The sequence below is a fragment of the Opisthocomus hoazin genome, chromosome 1, assembly GCF_030867145.1.
Source record: "Opisthocomus hoazin isolate bOpiHoa1 chromosome 1, bOpiHoa1.hap1, whole genome shotgun sequence".
NCBI lineage: Eukaryota > Metazoa > Chordata > Aves > Opisthocomiformes > Opisthocomidae > Opisthocomus > Opisthocomus hoazin.
The window spans coordinates 11661116-11684320 of NC_134414.1; the positions used below are offsets into that span (position 1 = coordinate 11661116).

General features: G+C 39.7%; 1 protein-coding gene across 2 annotated transcripts in view; it reads left to right on the forward strand.

The window, feature by feature from the left end:
• Positions 1–23205, forward strand: part of TMEM135 (transmembrane protein 135) — a 182711-nt gene that overhangs the window by 28980 nt on the left and 130526 nt on the right. For both annotated transcript variants that reach the window (XM_075417192.1, XM_075417182.1), the window contains exon 4: positions 9323–9356. In XM_075417192.1, the coding sequence (XP_075273307.1) occupies positions 9323–9356 (34 nt within the window). The remainder of the gene's footprint in view (positions 1–9322; positions 9357–23205) is intronic.

Below are 23205 nucleotides of genomic sequence, written 5' to 3' on the forward strand. Positions count from 1 at the left end.
TGAACATTGGACTATTCTGCATGTCTGGCTTGGATTCAACTGGCACAAGCGGTGGATTAATTACTCTGTTCTGTCCGCTCGGCGCTAGCATCCAGGAGACACTTATTTGGACTGTTTGGCTTAAGCAAACACTTAATACATCTTCTGTGTCTGAATGCTTACGTGTAACATGCAGCTCCCAGAGGGGAAACAATAAATATTCTGCTAGTATAGGAAAAGCTTCAGATGCTGCCTAGGTGGGCTGGCTATAGTGCTGGTTGATGTGGCAATGAAAAGCTTGACATTTACCTGGTGAGGTAACATCCGTGCCTACCATGCCTGCGGTACAATGGCTGAAAGTCTTTGAGGAAGCTTTTCTGTGATATGTTCCTCAGGTCTGCTTGTAGGATATTGTTTTTAGACAGTGCAGATGAGAGGAGCTTAAATCTTTGTTTCCGTACGAACCAACCCTCTGTAAATGAAGGGACTCTTTTCTGTAGCCTCGTGGCTCCCAAGGAATTAACGTTGTTGTTAGCTCCTGCAGCAGGAGAAGTGTGGAGGTAGAAACTTAGAACGGGAACAATTTGCTGTGTTTACCCAGGCGAGGTTTTTCTGTGGTGAAGATTACAGCAGTGTACTGTGGTTAAACATCTTGCTTCCCCTTCCTGCCCTCTCCCCTCCACATCCCAGGACAGAAAATGTCACGTTTTTATTTCCTTTAGTAAGTCCCATGGATTGTGTAGTGTTTCTTGTAATCAGATGACCTCTGCTCGAGATTGAAACTTTTTTGATAAAGTAAGTGTATACCATCAAAACCTCCTCCTGAAGATGGTCTGTCTGAAAAGCAGGAACAACAGAGTCCACGGCATTAAAGGCAAGCATAAGACAGGTCTCATGAATTTGCACTTGTCATCACAATCCAGACTGCTCCAACTCGAGTGAAAGACTGAAACAGTATGGAGTCTGGTAGTACAGTAAAATTTTGTCTACTTCGTAGAGTTTATATGTGCTCCATCTTGCTTCCTCAATGATAAATTTTTCCTTTTAAGCTCTTCTTCAGTGTCTGTTATTCATTCCTTGTGAGCAGTGGACTGAGGAACTAGCAAAAATGTTCTGATATCAACCGTTGGCATTTTGGATCTCTGAGCTTAAAATTAGGAAATAATAGGTTCAAACTGGACTTGGCAATAGCTTCTTTCTGTCTTCGGTAGGTGAAGTGTGACATGAACGTCTGTCTCTAGTATCTGGCACAGTTCATCACTGAATACTGATGTTCTGCCAGAAGGTGACTTCTCAGTCAATTGGAACGTGTTGAAATAACTCTCAGTCAAACTCTTACTATGGCTTGCCTACCTTTCTAGAGAAGATTTACGCTGGCTTCTGACACTGCTGTTCCTTGGGACCCCTTGTGTTTCAGGCCCTTTTGGATGTAGGCATGCTCTTAACAGCATTAATCTGTCTTCTGTGTGACTAATTCGTAGTTCCTAACTGGATTGGAAGCCTGTTTTTAATATGACTTAATAGACTGTCATTTGGGTTCTCCGGGGGGAAGAAAACCCACACAAATGGCTCTGTATGTTGGCAAGTCTAACCCCATACCCTGCTTCTGTTGGAATAGCTGGTCTGCTATTTAAGGGCATTTAGAAGTTAGTTGCACCATGCAAAAAGTAGCAGTAGTCTTCTGTTTGAGTTGGATTGACTTGTCAAGTTAGCTTTTTTGCCTATTGCTTCAGGTATTTTGTAAACAGTATAATCTGGTCACAAATGTAATCATTAAAACATTGTGTCGAAAGTCAAAATTAGCTCTAAACATGCAAACAAAACAATAGCTGCTAGTTTGGCAGACTAGAAAAAGAGCATTTGGCTGCTGAAGTCTTCTGAAATAGATGAAAAAACTGATGATTTGTGTAGCTTAGCAAAAAACTTGTATTGTGGAATGGACCATCACAAACTGGGCACAGAACATGAGCTGGGGAGGGAAAGGCAGCCATTTCAAGGGGCTGCTTGGGAAGCCTCTGGAGCTGCTTCTCATGGAGCTGCTGCGGGCTGGGTTTGGCATGTGCAGATGGGGTATGGGTGAAAGGCTCTTAACCTGAGAAGTGCTGGACAGTAGAGGTGAAGGAGAACAGGTCAAACACTGCATGAATTTCCACTTGTGTTGGGACAACCTCAAGCTGTTTGCTAGAGTAGTAGCCTTAATATGAGTTTTTTTTCTCCTGCTTCCTGTCCTCACTCCCAAAATAGACCGAGTGTATGTCCGAGGCCAGAGAATATTGCACATCTCTGCAACTCTGAGATTTCCGTGCCCTGTCGTGCTCTGCTTCCTAATTTTTATTAACGGTTCTGTACGTTATGTCCTCGCATTGCTATGAAACAGTAGTGATTGCCAGCAAAATATGTAGAAGCAAAGACCCTCTGCTGCTAAGGATCCCCCAAGCAGTTTTGCTCAAAAAGAGAGTATTTGCTTTTGTGCCCTACACGCATACCTTTGAGATGGAGCAGCCAAGCAGCACATGTTGTATCCCGACTGAGAAGGTGCCCAGAAAAGCACTGAGTGTTTTCTTTTCGATTGACTGAGCTGATTAAAAACAATTCCGTGTTACTATCAACGGTCCAAAGACATTGTTATTTGGTGCCTAACTTAACACTAGGTAGGCCTTCTCTACCAAGAAAGTTAGTAATTTTAAAAATTACTGGAAATCCTTCATTTCTTTTCCTGAGGTTTGATTAATTTGTTATTCTTCTGTTATCTACTAGGCATTCCTTTTATGAAATTAATAAGCTTTTTGGAATCTGATTTTTATCTCTTCATGGAATCTTGTGAGGTTAAATCACACTTTAATGAAGAGGTTTTTTCCCCTCTGTAGGTCAGCCTTTGTTTTGAGTCTGTTGGCTCTGTGGACATTGTAGAGAAACTGGGAGAGGAGGAAGAGGGAGGGAATGACGAAAGAGAATCTGTACAAAATCCAAGTATAAAACAGTTAAAAAATTAAACCAGAGATGTTATCTTGTGTTGCACTAGCTGAAAACTCAGTAAGAATTATTGGTACTAATTTAACTGGAATTTATTACTGTAGATATATTTTCTTTTTGGCTTCTTTCCCTTTCTAGTTTTCTCATACCCTTTCTTTGGCATGTGTTCAAATCATAGGCCATGTTGAGTTTCTTTTCTTTCAAGAACAATAAATTCTGAATATTTGCCAGAAGAAAGAACACTTTTCTTTAATATGTAATATGCTCAAAGCAAGTATTACTGATTTGCAGTTATGAGCAACTTCAATGTCCCCAACCTGTAAGGTATCCATTTCCTACTTTAAACAACTCAAAATTTTGAAGTAGAAAATTCCTTTAAAAAAAACAGTGGGCTGCAGGTCCTTAAACTGTATATTTTTGACATGAAGTTATGTGCCTGAACATTGTCTTTGTGTGAAAACTTGCTACTAGTATTTACTAAGCTCAAGAAGTAACCATTTTCTTTTTTGAGAACTTATTGCTTAGGTATGTTTTCATAATTTTCAGCGTTATTTTGAAAGCTTATCTGTTCCTGCTGATTTTAAGTGAACTTTTGCACCAGGGTTTCACTGCTGGCCTCCAGCTGTCAGTAGGAAATTGGTGGGTGTGAGAGATTAACGATACCCTAAACATAATCTGTAGTACTTGTGTTATTACAGGAATGCAATCGCAGCTCCAGATCTATAGTTGGTTAGCTTGTGGTGTCAAGCTGCTGTAGAGCAGAAAAAATCCGCCTCTTCATTTTGACCTTTTTCTTTTTGGGGGAAACCTGTGATTTGTGTGTTTGGTTTAATGCTGCAGGTTATAAAGTGGTGTGTTTTACAGTGGCGGGGGGGTTGGGAGGGAAGCTGGGGGGGTGGAATTCTTCCTGTTTTTGCAGACCACAAATCCTGTCTGGGGAGCCATTACAAACTATTAAGCTAACTTCTTAGTTTATGTTCAGAAATTAAAGCCAGAGTTAACTCTTTCTTTTTTTTTTTTCTTTTTTAAAAAAGAACAATTGTTCTCAAATTTTTCTGTAACAAGTCAGTAATTTATGTCTTCTTATATTCCTTTGAATCCACTCATTCCTTGGAAAGCAGTTTTATTTGTGTTTTCTTAGACTGGTAGAGAATCCAAAAAAGGATTATTGGTTAAAATAAGGTTATCATCTTATATGCAGCAGTCTCAACAAACAGTGGTATTCATATAAAATTCAAACTTGAACTTGTGGGAAACTTATAAAAATGTGTTTTTTCATAAATTCACTGTGTTAAGGCCATGTGTAGTCCAAATCTTGTCGTATAGGTTACAAGAAAAGGTAAGTTTGACTTCATTCATTCTAGTAGCTATTTATTTTCAGGTCAGGCTTGCTAGTTTGACAACACTAAGATTTTTTTGGAAAACCACATAGTAGGAACGTGATGTTTTGGACTTGGAATGAAGTTAGAAAGCTTTAGAGCAAAGCTAAAACTAGTCTTGTCATAGCAGTGAGTTGGATCTTTTTATTTGATGGGGTTTTTCCCCCAGCTGTTTAAATGTAGTATATAGGTGGAGAAACAGCCCCTCAGTGAGGCTGTTTTAGTCAGAGAACATCTCTTAATTGCATGCATAAAAATTATTAACACGCTGCTTTATCCATCTTCAGGCTCCTTCTAGCCATCTCTGCTACGAACCGCTGCCGTACGCCAGGTTGCAAGAGCTGTAGCAGGGTGTGGGGCCTGGGTGTGCTTGCCCCAGTGTGTGCCTTGCCCTGTGGTGTGAATTTACAGGCTCGCTGTTACAGCTCACGCCTAGAGCTGTTCTCACTGATAGAGGGGCCTGTTTAGTCAATTTGTGTGAATTTTGTAAGTGGCGGCATTCATCTTGCTGTAGTTATTTCCTGTTATTTCTGACTTGGTCACTTATTTCCCCTTTAGTTTTGAGCAGGAGTAAAGTAGCGATCATAAAAACCACACGACTGGTAAAAAACTGCAATTATAGTAGTTCAAATACGTTTAATTAATTGCAGTGAATGTTTAGATTTAAGGATGTCTACTTGGAAAGGTTTGTGGTTTAACTGAAACAAGGCCATAGAGAAAACAATGCTTCAAACTTCATATTGCCGAAAAAAATTCATGATCATAAAACCACAGGGACTGGAGTGCTATGTATGAGACATAGAAGATGGACAGGACAAGGCAAAACATATGAAAGAAATAAATTTTCTAAAGGAGGAATGATTATTGAGAGAGAAATAGCTTAAAAATGACAGGCATCTACCTCTCTTCTGTGGCTGTGTAGAGAAAGAGGTGGCAGTTGATTTCTGTTGGGGATTTTCCTCGAGTGCTGCTGTGGTTGCAATAATTAATTTATGCTAAAATTGCTGTGAGCAGCAGCCTGTTCTAAGGATTCATCCCACCTTCAGGGAAGGCTTTGGGCCTTGTTGTTGTTGCTTTTTTTTAGCTTAGCAACAAGTCTATATTTAAGGAAAACCATAAATACATTGAAGGAAAACCATAAATAAGGAGAGAGAACTGGCAGTGAGTTTCGTAGGAAAAAACATCTTGGTTATATTTTAAAAATTGGTGTTTTGTATGATTTGCTATTATATGAAGCAAAAGCTCATGGTAGTTTTGAAAGTAAAGTAATTCTTTGAATTTTATAATGTGTTAAGCTAAGCAAGAAAACATTCTTTAGGAAACTGTTCCACAAACAATATGTTGGCATGCAGATTTGGACAGTTGTCGTTGCTGCTGTTGGCATGAATAGAATTTTTAACTCATGTAAGGGGGATTGGACTTTGGCCTCAATCAAATAAGTTTTCCAGAATTTACAGCACTTGCATGAAACTCTAAATACCTTGCTCACAGGCAGATGCATTCAAAGTCAGAGAGTGGCACTTAATGATCGCTATGACTTTAAAATACCGTTGTTTAAACAAAGAATAGGAAATCTTTAATCTGTTTTTTATTGCCTGTATTTTCATTTTAATTCCTTGAAGATGAGTGAAAAATCGGGACAGTTGCAGTAAAGAGCCATGAGTATGATCAAAATCTTAGGGAACACTGTGGAGAGACTGAAGGAGCTCAGTTTTTGTTTAAGTAATGGCACGTGGGTGACTTGGTTGGACTCTGTAGTCCTACAGTGGAGGTAAAGACGTAGCTGGTTTCTGTGCCTGGGCAGATTCTTGACTAAAGTAGGGTGCAAATTGTAAAGGCAAGTACCATTAGAATAACTTAGCAGTGGTTCTGGTGGCTTCACTGAAAATACTTCAAGACAAATTTGATCTTTTTAAAGAACAGGCTAATTCATTAAAGAACTTTGATTTTTAGATTAGTTAGAAGCCAGAGTATTTATCACTGTTATCTCTTCTGACTTTATAATCCGTGGAAAAAAAAAATATATGATATTTTGAAGTTGCTTTCTACCTTTTTTTTTTCTTCTGTGGAATGATAGAATTGTTCAGATGAGCCTTGGGAAGTCAGCTAGTGCAGCGTCCTGCTCGGAGCCAGACCAGCAGAGAGTTAGGGATTTGGCTGGTCAGCCTTGCCAACCTCTGAGGCGAGAGGTCCGACCAGCCCTCTGGGTCCCTGTTCCAATGCTCGGCTGTCTTGGTGGAGAAAATGCTCCTTCCTCAGGTCAAGTCCAAATCTCCCTGGCCATGCTCGTGGTTCTCCCCACTTCTTGATCAATGCCTGTTTTGTATGGGGGACCAAAGCCGGGCGCAGTACTCCGTGCGGTGTAGTGAGTGCCAAGTAAAGGGGATTAAGCATTTCCCTTGACCTCCTACCTACACTTCTGGTAATACAGCCCAGTACACTGCTAGGCTTCCTTGCTATTTTTATCCTATAGCTTTTCGTTTAACGGTTATTTTAGACTCTTTCCTCTGGGCAGTGCAATCACAAAAATATGTTGTTCTCTGTTGAGGTTTATAGGCCATAGTTTAAGAGCTATTGCTTGTTGGAGTTTGGTCTGAACACTACCGAGTTGCCTGAAAAGCAAATTTTATCAAATTTTCTCTGAGAAAGATAGAAAGTAACAGGAGAATTATCTTCTGGAAGCCTGTGGTCTGTTGTAATTTAACTGTTAAAAGTGGAATCCACGAGAGTGGAATTGTTGAGCCACAGATGACGTGACCTGTGCTGAGTAACTGAACTCCAGGACACTGCTCAGTCCTCTAACAAGCACACAAGAAAATTCATGTGAAAGTGTGAACTGGGAAAAAAGAGGATAAACAAAATGAAAAGTATGCTAGACCCTGCTGCTCTTTGGTACTTGAACTAAGAGGTAGTTAAAACATGTGGTTGCTTTCGTGCAATCCCCCTTTTCAGGTGAAAGATGCCAGTCTTGCTAAGACTTTTTCAGAACAGTTTTTCTTTCCTTCTTTAATGTAACACAGCTGACTGGCAGGACGGACCAGGACGTGCGATCCCATCTCTTTTCCCACAGATGCAGCTCTCCTGGCTGTTGACTTACGTCCTGGTTGTAGCCCAGCCTTGGTCTGCCGCTGGTGAGCTGTGCCCCTAGCTTGTGTTTTTCTTTCCCAAATTAAAGATCGTATACATCCCTGGAAGCAGAGCAGGGGATGGGATATACTGCCAGCTGAAGAGGTGGGAGGGAGGCAGTGGGCGGCCAAAAGGAAGATCTTAATGAGAGCGGCCTCTGGAAGAAAATGGCGTGGGACAGAGGCGATGGAGGAGGAAAGGGCAGCAAGGATTTGTGTGTCCCCTTGGGCTTCCCCGTAGCGACCTGGCCTGACTGTCGCTGGTGTAGCTGCCTGCTGCTGAGATTAGTGTTCATCCCTGGTTCATGGACTTTGGGGGTGACGTGTTAGGTGTTTCTTAGTATCTGTAAACCTCCCCAAAGCAGGTGATTAGACATGGCTAACTAATTAGTTTTGTTCTTTAATTATTTCCTGCTCTTGTAATATCATTTCCCAATTATATTATTCTTTTATTTACCAGCTGCAGTTTTAATACAGTCCTTGGGTTGTACCAGTGACCCTTTTGCATGGCTCCCCTCCATCTTTCTGTCCTGTTTTCCATCAGCTGTCATTGCTACAAAACAGCGCAGCATTTTCTGAACTTCCACCCACTTTTTAACCGTCGAGTTCAGGGTTGGGTTAGCCTTGCTAGAGCACATGAGCACAGGGCCAAGAAGAGTCCCTTTCTTTTTTCTTTTTTTTTCCCCAGAAACATGGTGCTATTTTTTTTTCAAACAGTCACAGAATTAATTTGGAGGAAGAAATCTTTCTGCTTGGAGTTAGCCAGGGCCTTGTACAGCAGCAGAGAGAGACGGGCTTGCCGCAGGCACTTGCAGATGATGTCATCTACCAACGTTCTGTATTTGCAGCTCTGGAAGTTACTTGCGGGTGCGCATTTGCTGTCTGCACGTTTTCCCTCCTCTCGACCATCTACTGCTCCCATCGGTCTCGCTGCAGCTGCACTGCAGCTTCTGATTTCTTTCCTTCCTCTGCTCTGGCCCCTTTTCCTTTCTTTGTCTTCGTGGTTGCCAAGTTGCATTTTACACTCGGCCAAAAGGGACCACAACAGAAGCTAAAGCTTATTTAAATCAATTTCTTATTTTTTTAGTACTTTAAAAAAAAAGAAAAAATCAGTGGGAGGCCAAAAAACTCTGCCTGTGTGTCATCCCTGCCTGCATGACATAGAGACTGCAGGGGAGAATCCGCTGGGTAAATCCTGTGCGCATGCAATGGTCACGCTGGTCTGTGCACACTATGTCTGGTACAGAGCTGAGTCCACAGACTGTACTCTGGGAGCTGCGCCTGTCCCTCGGGAGCTGTGCTAGCTTCTTGCAAGTAAGTGTGTTACTGCGAGATGTTACTGAGGTTCTGGCATTTTCCAGGATACTCAAAGTGTAGATGTCTGCATCGTTGGTCTCGGCAGAAAACACACTTCATGACAGTGTAAGCAGAAGGGCTGAGGTGCCTGGAGTGATGTAACACTGGTCACAAACCAGAAGCTTACATGCAGGTGTTTTTCTGTAAATTCACAGTTTAACTTGGGCTTTGGCCATGGTTGGTGTGTTTGCATTACCAGCTCACGTGTAGGCTTTTATTTTGTGATGCGGTGCGTAATTCAAGGTACCTTCTCCCTTCATGATGGCTTCAGGACTCGTGCAGTAGCAAGTTCTTGGTTCCTGTAATTCCTCACCGCTTTAAATCCATGCTATCAAGGTGCTATTTTTGATTTCATATGTATTTTTCCATAGGATGGTAGTGATTCATCCTGCAACAGTGATCTGTTTTTTAAACTCTCTTTAATAGAATATTCTTACTGCTTAAAGTGTTTTCCTTCTGTATGCAAAAAATGTTTAATTCATTCACTAATTTTATAATTTCTATTTCTAGGAGAGGTCTCCTCACAATTTACATGGCCAATCAAGTAAGTAGTCCTTTATTTCAAGAACGAGAGTATGTAAGAACCATTGGAAATGTGTCTTGTTTAAAATTCATGCTGAGATTCATTGCCTTTTTAATCATTCCAGGATTTTTCTTTTCCTTTGAGAATCATGTGTTATCAGCTAACTAAAACTGTCATAAGGGCAAATTGTTACTATAGGTCTTTCAGAAGTAACTGTAAAGCAGAGGCTGAAATGTGTTTGAGTATACTATGCTCAAAATTTCTTGTATCATAGCCCAGAAAGATGGGTAATTTTATGTGTGTCCTCCATAGTAGAATGACATCTCATAATTTAGTGGTCATTATTTTGCAGATGAGCAATCCAGCACTTTATACTTTAGTTTTGTAATTAATTGTTTTTCAAACTCATATCAGATACTGTGCATGCATACATTTTTTGTTTGCCGTAGACATGGTTGTATCAATTTAAAATTTGTGTCATATTCATTAGAATCTCATTCAAATAAATAACAGTGGTAAATTTATGCTTTATTTATGCTTTGTGCATTAACTTTTTCTAAATATAGAATACTTCTGTTACATTATCATACTCGTTTAGGAGTGATGTTACTGTGCTGAAGGAATTATCTAAAGTTTTTGTGCCGTTTGAGTTGCATAAAGAGTCACAGAAACTGCAAAAAAGAAAACAGCTTAAGAGCTGTGTTCCAGAGTACTATGGCACCTTGCTGGGGCCTTGGTAGAATTGTGCAAGAGTGGAACTCTGGCAATGAAAAGATGAATGGCTAAAAGTGGTGAGAGAAAGGCAGTGTATTGTAGTACAGGTTAGGGTGATGAAGTCGATACCTTCTCGTCCACTAGCGGGTAAATATCCTGGAAACTCCTGTATGCATTTGACAAACGTGTTACAGAGTTCTCTCTCAAATTCTGGCATTTAACAATTTCTTTTAGGCAGAAATTGTTTATTGGGTTATTCTGTATTCATAGACTGCCTGTCATTACAGACAGACTCATGAGTGGAGCTTACAGACTTCAGAGAGGAGAAAGTAATTTTTGCCACCAGCTTTATTATTGTCAAGTACCATTTTATCTTTTATAACTGCTTTATTTCGATGGCTCATACCCTATCCTTTAGAATTCCTTTTCTTTATGAAGTTTTTTTACCTCATTTGAAAAGGTGACAGATCCTTTTCTTCAAATTTGATTGATTAGATGTTCAGACTTCCAGTAGCACATGGTTTGATTCCTGCAAGGAGATCTTCACCTTGGAACGTTTAAAGTGTTCCTTGAATTCAGAAGAGCAACTGTGTAGAAACTCTCTGTTCAGGAAACATAGTTTTTGAGGATGGTGATAATTAGTTGGCCATGCCATCATTCATTTGGAATGGACTTTTCAAGAGAAGATTGAAATAGGTGTGCTTGAATAGCGGCACCTCTGAGTATCCCAATTCTGAGAAAGCTATCATCACGTTTATGGCTCTTAAGCTGTGATGCCACACAGTTCACGTGATGTTGGATGGTGTTATAAGGGAAAAGTCAGCTGGTGCAGTTACATCTTATGGATGCCATTTGATGAATGGATATTCGTTTCAGCAGAATGGTTTATTTTAGTTACAAATCTCTGGTGCACTCAGGGCTACCGGGGTTTTTTTCGTAAACTGCACTTGATCGTGACATCCCGACTTTGTTAGCAAGCTGTGTAATCAAGGTAAATGTTTCCCTGTTTGTGTTGCTTGTCTTTGGTTTAGAACTTTACGTGCTTTGAGTACGATTCACTTACAAATGTACTAAGCCTTTAAAACATTTTTTTCCATCATCTTTAGATTGTAGCATGCTCCATTCTGGCAAATTTTAATGATTAGTGATGGCAGCTAGACTGTGAAACTACATGGTATTTCTCACATTCTGTAAAACCAGTGTCAGGACCTATTAAGATATTCACTGAACTAAATGTATTCCTTTGTTTTGTTTCACGTTTTGCTAAACTGTGTTATGCAGCCAGAGCAATAATAATTGAGGCTTTTTGTGTGATTCTTCCCGTGTGCCTTTCCCCAGTTAGCAGACAGGACATAATATGTAATTAGGTTTATTGGTTATTATAAGCAATTATCATGACTGTTGCAGTGAATTTTTATAGCCATACTAGGACTTTTAAATCAGAAAATGTTATTTCTGTTGTCCTGTTGGCAACGTGTGACAGTTTGTCCTCAGAGATGAATTGACTTAGTGAAAAGGGGAAAGGTGTGTTAAAGTCTTTAGACATGGCTGCTGTTTCTCAGCTTTGTGTGTGAAATGCAGTAGAACATGAAAGGCAGTGGGTCTAAGGACTCTTGTTCTAAAGGTGACATTTTTACTGATTTCTAATCTGGAGCTACTGGAGTAAGTGTCCTGGCTAATTTTAAATAAGTCAGTGATTATAGATTTATGTGTACCTGAACTCCCCAGTTGCATTTCCTTGCTGCTTACTCAATAAATTGACAGATTAAAAATAATCTGTTTAGGTTATGTATGCCCTATGGAAAAATTGAATAAAAATGCTTTCTTAGACTAGCTGTCTGCTAAATTGAAGCTATACAACAGTGCACTTCAGGGCTTAGTTTCTTCTTTTTTTTTCTTTTTTTTGTCAAGATAAGAACTAGAAAGAAGTATAGGAGTGAAGGATATGTAGTTTTAATTTTGGTATGCAAAATCCAAAATCCACTTCTGAGCTTCTCACTGGAAGTCAGTCAGAGTTTTTAGGAGTAAATTAATATGCCTGAACCCCTAACATTGTTGAACACATGGATTTGGAAATTTGTAACTAGTTACAGTCTGAGACCTGATGTTTCTGTAATACCCCAGCGCAGAGTAGTGGTCATCAGTGCCGTGGACCGCAGAGAAGCACAGAGCGCTTCAAGTTCTGTTTTGGATTGCACATGTTGAAGTCAAGAAATTTCTAGGATGGTAAGGGATGCATTGGTAGTGAACATATGAGATGACACTGCATGGTTAATCTGAGATCAAAAAGAATGCCAAGTTTCTAACAAAAGGTGGAAAATGAAATTTAATCTCTTCAGTTATTTTTATCTGGAAAAGTAGATGATAATAATGACTGCCCATAAGTAAGTTGTGTAGCTCTTATATTTCAAAACAGTTACAGCATACTTCATTGTGAACAGCTCAACAGTCGAGTTCTTGCTTTTAAGTTGAAGAAAACCTGTCTTTGGGTTAGGAATTTTTTTTGGTGTTGAGAACAAGATAAAACAAACCAAACAAAGGCTGCCTTCAGTACGCGCGGTAGGAAGAGGCTAATCTGGACTAGGACCAATTTGATACAAAACTTTTGAGAAGAATTTGAGAAGATTGATCTGTTGTCATTGAAAGGCGACACCAGAGAGGCAGTTATCCTAGCATATGCTGAGCTACAAAATGCCTTTTTTTTTTCCCTTATCAGAAAAAACCAGAGGTTTCTTTACATGGTATGTTTGAAATTCAAACTGTGGATCACTATATCAAAGGCTTTCTTCGTTTTGTACTATGGCTTCTAGTGTATGGTGTTGTACTTATGAAATTGGAATTGTTAGTAGTAACGACTTGCTCTTGAGGGACAGGGATTAAATGATGTAAAGTAAGGCAGCTGGATGTGAAGGGCAGAATGATGCTGTGGAGGACTGGTTCATGAGTGTGATGGGAGGAAGAGGTGGAGGAATCTGGCCCAGCCATAGAGAGAGCGTTAGGGAGTGGAAAGGTATAGATTTGAAAAAGAAGACAAGAAAGGTAGGAAGAAAAGGAGGCAGAGAAGTACAATCTAAAGATGAGAAATGAGAATTTAGTGTGGCAAGAGACATGAACGGACTGGAGTTGGGCTGATGTAATGGGAATTAGTTTGTGGGAGTGTTGCAGGTATAATGAGTAGAAGAAAGATGAGAAAATGTGGAGTCTGTTCTAGTTAAAGCAGTGAGCAGATGATAAAGAAAATGATGGGTTTGTGGGGAAAGGATGAATTTTGTTGCAATTAACATGAGAAGAAATTTAGCAAGCACCCAGAAAGAGAGAGAGAGGGTATTACTGAAGTCCTGGATATGGAAAAATTGTTGTCACCAGTTGCGTCTGGATAAAGTTTACACAGAAATATGAAGATCTCATGGTTTATTTATCGCTGTACTAATGTTAGGTCATCAGTGCATCTGCCATGTATGAAGTATTATACCTAGGTCCTGGTATACGGAAGAAGAGATGCTGTTTCAAAGAAAGAAATACACAGCCATGCTCGTCATCAGTAGTACGAAAGCCGAGTACGGGAGGAAGGGTACCTCTGCCCAGATGCAGTGCCGTGTGGTGATCGTATGTTAAAGGCTGGTGAGAACGAGGAGAAATGCCGAGAGGACAGTTGGGTGTAAGAGGAGTGCAGTAAGGGAAGACCTTGAAAATTTTGTACATCTAAACTTGTGACGTTCGTTGGAAAACCTCTGAGAGCTGCTGTGACCATGTTCACTTTAACAGCCTGCGAATGAAGCTGAGAGCCTGCTTACTACTTCGCTGTTCCTTTCAGACGTACCAGCTCCTTCCCTTCCCTGCGTCTGGTGTTTCAGAAATACTTTTTTCCTTTATATTTCAAGTCCAGTTAAGAAACAGTTAAAGCTACTAAAAAATACTGTTACCATTAAGCAAATACTACCAAACAAATTGATCAAAGGCATTCCAGTGGGTGATGCTCTGCTTCTGTATCTGATAGAGCGCGAGTAATACAGCTGAGCACAAGGATTCTTGCAGCTTTAACGTAGTCCAGGCAGTTTCACAGTTGAATTGTTTTTCAGTTGTAGAAGTAGACTAAATCTGTGTTCATTTTGACTGTATCTTTGTTTATTCCAACCAGCCAATGTGAAGGCCGCATGTAGGTTGTGCTCTTAAAGCTTGAAATAGTTGGTCTAGGAGCATGCAAAAATGCTGAAGCACAGACTTAAAAAGAAATCCCTCAGGAGCTAATAGAGAAGTGGGCATCCAGTGCTCCTCAGTCAGCTTTAACTCCAGATATTTGTAAGTTTTTTTTAAAGGATGGAAATCATAGTGATTCAAAATAGCACTAAATCTTCATGCTTTGGAATATTTAGAAAAATCAAAGCCAGTAGCCTGATTTAAGATATATGACACATGTAGGCAGCAAAGTAGACACCAAGCTGGAGTGGGATATGGCACACCATAAAACACGGTTCGAATGTTTGAGGCTGAGGGCCCTCCAGTATCCCTTTCCGTATACACTAGATTTGTTGTTACCATTCCTTGCTTTGTGGGGGTGATGCATGGAGGGATGAGAGGAGGAGTGAGACTTGCTATGGCAAGAGAAAAAGCAACAACAGAAATCTGTTTTTAAGCTGTGCATTTGCTGATCCTGTAGTTTAAAGTTTTTACTAAAGGAAGGTGCTTGCACACAAGAAGTGCTCTGTCACTGAGCATTCCTGAGTGATTTTTCTCACGAGCTTATCAAGTGCTTTCTGTACAAAATTGCCAAGATGTCTGAGTTGTTACAGATGTTTCAAGAAATACCTTGTGCCAGTTGCAGTTAAATGCGGGAGGATACTATGAATAATACAGGTTGAAAGTTGGTGCTTTGTTTTCTGTCACGTTCCTGTCCTTTGTCTAACTTATAACTCTGAGAAATTATCACCTAGGCCTGTTAGATGCTTTAAAACATTGTGTACCAACTCAGAAATATCCTTAAAAATTAAAAAAAAGTTCATGATTGTCACTTCTTCATTGATAATTCAGTGAAATAGTAAGTTTTTAACACGTGCCATTTGTTTTGGCAAACTGCTATATTTGGTTACACAGTTTATTTATTGTAACAGGAGAAAATGTTTTCTGTTTAAACTCACTACACTGACATTTTGTAAACAAGGCACCAGCCAGCTTCTTTGCTTCTTCATTGGGAACAATTCAGTTTTAGTCAAAAGATGGAGGCAATCCAGAATGAAGGGTGGATGGATTTACTTTTACCCAACACATAAAGTTTTTAGAAGCGCTGGATTCTAGTAAAATGGATTTGACCACTCCTCCCTTTTCTTTCTGGATAATTAAAATCTTGCTGTACACTTTTATATAATCTTAGTATCAACATTATACAAGGACTGCTGGGAGAGGGGATCTTGCCTATTCTTTTAGCATATTAGCTGAGTTAGTTTTCTAACATTTCAGAAATAATCTCCATAACGGAAAGTGCATCAAGTGAAGGCTTGAGACCATCGTCACCCAGGATGCTAGCTGTCCTTCCTTGCTTTGTCACTGTTACCTGCGCCTCTCTTCTGGGATGACAGTGGCTTTGGGTACAGCAGCAGCTGGCAGGGACCAAGTATATTAATTTTCAAATGGTGTCTAGGGTAGATGGCCCTTTCGTTCCTTGCGTTGTCACCTTTTGAGTCTGTAGTGTGTCAGCTGAAGTAAAACCATGGCTTAGTTCCTTCTTGCAGGCTAGCTTTGTGCTTAGAATGTAAGTCTTATTTTCTTTGTTTTGTAAGTTGTTGTTAGAACAGTACCAGTACTTTGATATTTGATTTAGACTGGATGTTAGGAGAGCTCTCTTCACTGGAAGGGTTGTCAAGCGCTGGAACAGGCTGCCCAGGGAAGTGGCTGAGTCACCATCCCCGGAGGTGTTTGCAGGACATGTGGATGTGGTGCTTAGGGGACGTGGTTTAGTGGTGGACTTGGCAGGGTTAGGTTTACGGTTGGACTAAGGGATCTTGAGGGTCTTTTCCAACCTAAAGAATTCTGTGATTCTTTGGAGTTCTGCTTCTGACCTCCTGGTTAACTGCAAGGAAAATATTCCTGTTTGAAAGTACCCAGGGAAGCTCTTGGCTTTTCCTCACTGAAAATCACGCTGAGCTAGGAAGCAGTTCCTGCCTCGTGGAGGACAAAGCCCAGTGTTGGGACAGTGTTCTGAAGTGAAGTACCTGTCTCTCTAGGGAAGCATCTGTCATCGCTGCCTGGGTGAGGGAAGAGCAAAAAAGACAGAATTTAGTACTTCCTGAAAAGAAGTCTCAAGTACTCACTCATGGCAGAATTTCTGCTGTTGCATGGACAAACTGCCCTGGGTGATGACTTGCCACTGGCTGTAGTTGATAATTTTTGAAGTTCTGTTACAATTTAAGCCTTTAGTTTCCGTGTTAGCAAGAAACAAGTCTTCTCTGGTAACAATTTAGACATTGATATCAACTCACTAGTGTTTTCCCTGACCCCACAGTTCTAACATACGCGTCTTCCTTAACACATCTCCAGTTTGAAGCTCAGCTGAGATTCCTGAATCCCCACTTCTAACAGTGGCATTTTTGCTACTATTTTGGCCTGCATTGTAACCTGGGATTTTGTGAAGAGTTGTTTGCTTCTGCTTCTATCAGGCCGTGCGGTGTTCCTTGATAAGTCCTACCTTTTGTTACGGAATGGTGTTTTTCTGCTGTTTTGTCTTCTGGATTTAGGAGGAGAGCCTCTTCCATTGCTTCTGCTTATTTACTGCCTGGACCTTAGTGGAAAAATGAGGTAGAAAACAAAGAACTCACCTATTTTCCAATTCATAAAAGGCATCCTCAGATGGGGCTCATCGGACACTTTTTCTATGGCCTTCACGTCATTTACTCTGTCTCGTGGTTTAAAGGCAGGCAGAATCAGCCCCTGGCTCTCAGTGACTCTTGGGGTATGGCTGGTGTCACAGCATGGGCAGTCAGGCATCACAAATACACGTTTTGCCAATGACAGAGGACTTGAATGTAATCTGGTTTACAAAATTCGGGGAGAAAGAGCTAAGATTGATGGATTTTTATCCTTTAGATTTTAAAGAGCAAATCTCAAACAAGAAAGCTTATCACTTGTTAGTTTAGACTTGGAGACAGAGTGCTTGAGTGACCAATGTGGGATTTTTAAAATATTTCGATAGGCAAACATTAATACTTAAAAGTAAATGGTAATGAAACATAGCATTCTCAGGTGCTAACGGCACTTAGATTATTTTGCAAAATAGAGCCTCAGAATATGAAGTTGTCTTTCAAAAATATCTCAAATGAAGGAAAAAAATCATAATGAAACAAAAAGGCTTACAAATTCAAAGATCTGCATAACTAGCATATGCTTGTTACTCATTCTGGTCTCTTTTCCTTTGGTTTGCACTCTGACAGGCAGGATCAATAATTGAGAACTGGCTTTTATTAATTTTAAGCTCTTCTAATGCTTTTTATTTCCTGTAATACGTAGGTATGTATATGCATTTGTTTTCAGACATAATAAAAAAAAAAAAACAGTTTAGAAATGATTAAAACTAACTAAAGCCAGTTTTGAATAGGAATGTGGAAAAGAAAGCTCATTTTCTCTTCTCAGAAGACTTGTAACTGTTCTTAACTTTGTTGTACTTCTGCTTTGGTCTCATTCTCTCAGCATCTCCGGGGTACAGAACAGTTCAGGCAGAGATGCTGTTCACACCATGTGCCAGTTATATACTGGAGTGGTAAAGTAAAGGAAATGTAAATGTAGTAGTAGCAAAAAGCCAAAATGGTTTCTACTAAGACGTTAATATGAGTTAATGTAGACTACTTGAGAAGGAGCAGGTTTTTTTCTGAGTAGTTTGGAAGAACATGGAAGTTACTCAAAAGAAACGGGTGCTTTTTAGTGCCTGACAGTAACATTCGGGTCTATTCCACAGGCACCTAAGGAGAAGAAAAATTTTACCCTTTCGCAGAATCGCTGAGTGCATTGTGGTGACTGTGCAGGGAAATGTGTTGTGTGATCAGCGTTTCCAAACTCCTTGCTTAGGAATTGAATGCAGATGTTTTCATATAATCAAAGACTTGGGCATGTTTTATTCCAGTTGATAAATGCTCAAGACACTTTCCAAAAATTTTACTTTGGAATTCAGAATTAGATGCTGTAAATGGGTAAGCTATATACTTTACACATATCATTTTCTGTGGGACAGGCAGTCTGGCAACTGAAACAGGCAATATTAAAATAAATTGCTACTTTTAAATATAAGGATAAAACTCATAGGAGGAGGGAAAGAAGATGAAGTCTTACTTTCTTTTGAATAGGGCATAATGTAGACTGTAATTTGATTAACAGAATACTTTACATAATCAAATTACGGATAATTCATTGCACTGTGTGATGATTTTAAAAGGTTGAAACTTAAGGTCATTGTCACTACCCCTTCCCTAAATCTTTAAAAGGCAGGTTTTAAAATTAGGAGTCATGTGAACTTAAACATTGCTGATGTCTTCACTTTTAAGTAATACAGTAATAAAGTTAGATCCTGGCAGCCGGCGTCCTTGTGGATTGACACGGCTAATTGGCTTTGGCATCTTAGCCTCAGGAAACCTCATCCATCACTGCAGGGCCAGACATTTGGCAAGAGTCAGAGAAAACATTTAATACTTTGTCTCTTGCTTTCTATGCAAAGCTGCTTTGCATTTTTGAACTTTCCAGTGTATCTCGTTAGAAGCTCGATGTTGTACTTGTTTTTATGCTTCTTTAACATGATCTTTTACAGCGAGAGAGTAGTGGTTTGACTTTCTAGAATTAGCAAAAATGTGAATATTGCAAATCAGTGTTGAAATTTACCTATCGAATAAAGCTTATAGCTTATTTAGAATCTTGTATCAGAAATATACTAAGTGCTAAAGACAGCTAGTTGACTTTTAGTGACTGAGATGAAAGTAATGCTTCAGGTTCTGAAGAGCTCTCGGACACCCATCTCTAGTGCATATAGCATTTCTGATTGTGAGAATTGCTGTGAGCAGTGGTTTCATAGATGACAAAAGGTGGATCAAGAGTGAGTTCAAGACTTCCCAGCAGCTGAAATCCCACTGGTGTTCCAAGAAAGCTGAGGGTTTTCCTGGTGAAAGGAAAGGGTTTCAGAAGTCTTCTGGGGGAGGCTTCCGAGAGCAAGAGTCTCCTGCTCTTCCTGCTTCACAACCATCTTTGGCACTCCTCTTCCATTCTCTCAGATCTTTACATTTCAGGCAGTCACATTTTCCTCCTCAAACCTTGAAGAAATGCAGGTATTATCGTCCTGTCTCAGCATCAGTCCCTGTTACCTGGCAGTTTTTGCTGCCCTCTCAAGCTTTCGAGTTTGAGAGATTTGAGAAAAAGGAGAGATGGGTCTGCTCTGGGAGAATTCTGCAAGGGGGGAAATGCAATCTGAGGGCTGAAGAAGTTGCGGTGGGACCTTAAACAAAAGTAATCCTTTCTCTTTATGTAATAATGTAGGTGTAGAAATGGAAAATTCTTCGGAAGGGAGGTTTTTTTTCCATTTCCAGCAATATTTGCTATTTGCATCTTCATCTCTGCTTCAGAACAACGTTCAGCGTCCAGGTGCTGCTGGCAGGAGGGAAACGCCTGGGGTAAAATGCTGCTCCAGGCTCTGCACTCCGTCCCTCGCCCCAAACCCTGAAGCTGGAGCTTGAAAGTCAGAGTGGATGTCTGTCTGTCCGTGGGAGCAGTGCACGAGACAGTGTTTGAGGCAGTGGGTTGTTAATATAGCTACTTCATCAGATGGCAAGCTGAGGGGTGAAGAATGAAGGAAAGGTGGTGTTGAGCTGGATTCTCTGCAAAATCTTGACATTTAGGGGAACAGATGTAATAACCTTTTGTCAGAATACCGTATTTACCAGGAGCACACAAAATTTAGTCAGCTTGCTCTTGGCGGAGCACAAAGGAAATGGGCGAAGTCATTTGTGCGTAGTCAGACATGAAGCAGCAGAACGACCAACTGAGTGCATTGGTGAGAATGTGTATATATCCACTTTACCCTTAGTACTTTTAGAAAAAGTGGGAAATTCCAATGTATAGAATTTAGGAATCTTTATTTTTTGAGGTTTTGGCAGTTCTACTTAAAGTCTCCAAATATTGTGTTGATGATAGCTGTTGTGAAGCTGTTCCTTTACGGCTTCTGGGATCAATAATTATGAAAACTGGTCTTGGAGTACTGATTTGATTTTACAGAAGTAGAAAGATTCAATTCTGTGCTCAAAATACACAAAGTGACAGCATTTCTAAGGGGAATACAGTGCAAGATTTGATATGATTTAATTTTTTTTTTCTCCACAATGTTAATTGTACCGTAGAACTGACTGGTAGAATGAGCGTGCATTATTCCTGATTAATCATATATTGCATTTCATGATTATTTTCTATGCTGCAGATGTTTCAGTTGCAATTAAATCTTTCATGCTTTTAATTACCTATAGCCACTCCTAGTATATTAGTGCTAGTTCTAGTCTGATACTGTTCCTGACAACATTTGTAGTATAACTGTAATTAAACAGAGCAGCAGTTTCAACCCAGAAGTCATTTTGCTCCTTTTAAAACTCCAAGCTGTCAAAATAAAAGTCAGTTGTGTGTGTGCAGTGCTTAAATACTAGTTCCACAGAAAGGTTTGGGCCAAAAAAAGTTTGGTCAAAAAATTATGAACAGTTTTTTCTGTAGAAAAGTGAGTGGTTTTGGAAAATACAACAGGTAGCTGCTACTTTTTCACAGTTTCCGTGATGCAAAACAAAAACTATACCTTTGCACATACAGTCTGAAATAATAGCTTTTTTTACATTTTCACTTTTGCATTTTGGAAAGGTGTTTTCTGTGATAGAATGCGTGTCTCATGGCTATGTGTAAAAATGATTGTAAAAGTCTTATTGTAAATAAGTAAATATTTTTAGTTGTGTTTTTGATCAGATACAATGGACATGCTGATGTGTAGCTCTAACCTTGTATAAACGGGCAAATGTTCACACGTGGCTATTGAAGTTCTTTACATGATGCTGTTACAGGCTATGTGGATTTTTAAACAGTGCTGAGACTAAGTTTTTTAATTGTGTAAACAGTCACTGGTTTGGCATTCAGGGGGAGGTGGTTCATTTGAAATCTTGTCTCTGTGATATGCTCCTTATGCCTCTAATAAGGTTAGAAAAGCGGAGGAGGACAGCTTCTAGCACAGCTTGTAAATGTCAGTCTGGATGGAAGACAGGTCAGCTTGAAAACAGTATTGGTGTTGGAAAAGTGAAAGGGGAAAAAATCCCTTCTCGAAGCTGAGCTCTTACGAGGAAAAATTGTTTTAGAAAATGTAGAATTAAGATTGTTTCTGGTAAAGCAGCAGGAAGTAATTCTGAAGTATCAAACTACATCTAGTAAATGTGGGGAAAGTTGAAGACAGAGTAAGGTTTATTTTAGCTGCATCTGAAGCTGTCTGCTTTTCCTAAGGCAGTTTTTTATGTTGGCTTGAGCCATGTCCACATGTGAAATTTTGCAATTAATGTCTTGTCTAAGACTGTTTGGTCTTTAGAAGACAAACTGACTTTAATAGCATTTTTACAGGAAGATCCAGAGACGAGTGTGACAGTAGGATGTCTTCTGAATCTCCTTCTCTTATCGTTTCTACCCCTTTCACACTACAGAGCAGTGACCCGCAAAGCAGACCATTAGTCACTGTGGAAATTTCAACAGTGTATCAGTTATCCTGTCTTAACTACAACGTTCTGATAAATAGGGTTGTTTCAGAGGAGCTGCATCATTTGAGTTTGGTCTCATGTGGTCACTTCTACGCAAATCTCGAAGGTCTTTGTAACGTGGGTGGTGTGATTCTTTGAGGAGTTTCTTAGGGTGCTGTAATCTTTCTCCGTCTACGCGGAAGCAATGGAGTGTTCAGTAGCTGCCGCTCTTCTCACGGCTTGAGGATTGCAGGAGATTTTTGCAGGCTTTGTTAAAATAAATCTGGAAATGGAAATTCCATGTCCCTTGTTTCTAGGGAGAAGAATGATCTGAAGTGGGAATCAGGAAGAGGGGGCTGAATGTGGTCTATTTTAAAACATACGTTTCTGGACTTCAAGACCTGGTTTATGTTGACAGAACATGCTTTGTCAATGAACTGGCACATATGCCATGGTTCTGAATTTTGTTAAGGATATCCATCATACCTTGGGTTGCAAAAAATTAGAGCGTTGCTTTCAGTAAGATGTGTTACATTGACTTTTCATCAATTTTAAATAGCTTCGTTAAAAATGTCCTGAATTTGTCTAACCCTCCTCCAAAATCAAACTTAATAAATTGTTGCCTTGGAATATTTTAAAATGTTAATGATTATACTCTTTTTCAATTGCAAATCTCTTAATCTTGAAAATTTACGCTTTCAGTTACATAAAATCATTTGTGTCAGTAACCTTGGGTAAAGCAATTGGTTGCTTCAGCCTCTTTAATTCAAGTTTGCTGGTACAATTCCTGAGGGAAAATTCTGCTTGCAGCATTTCAATCACGTAATTTTGTGTGTTGTTTTGAAAATCAGTATGTTGATTAAAAGGTCTTTAAATATCAGTCATGTTGCAAAAAATTTCAAAGAGTTGCTGAACAGTTATATTGGAAATAAACATTCCCTGCATGTGTAAGCTCATGCCCCACTAGCTTCTTACAAATACTTTATAAACAATTGTATTTGCTTTCAGTAGTTGAAATTTTAAAATATTTTAGATGTTTCTGTAGGATTTTTTTGTTTTGTTTGAGGAGAACAAAACCCCTTCCCGGCTTCCTGCCGCACATGCGTGTGCACACACACGCATACTGTCTTTGTGTCTGTTTCTCTCTCTGTGTCTTTAGGGATGTTTTTATTAACTGGCAGGAGCTTTACAAATTATGGTCATTCTTCCATACCAAAATATGGAGTTATCTTTAGTGACAACAGTTCTTTTAACAGACTGAAATTCTCTGCTGTCCAAGAAATGACTTCTCGAATAACCCTTTTGCTTTACATTTAAACCTTGATGTTCACCATGTCTCTTATTCCTACCCTAATTAACACTGCTGGGAACTGAACCAGGTTCCAGAGCACGTTAAGCCTTGCAAACTGGCCCCTTGAGTCCTGAGCCAGGGCTCTGGC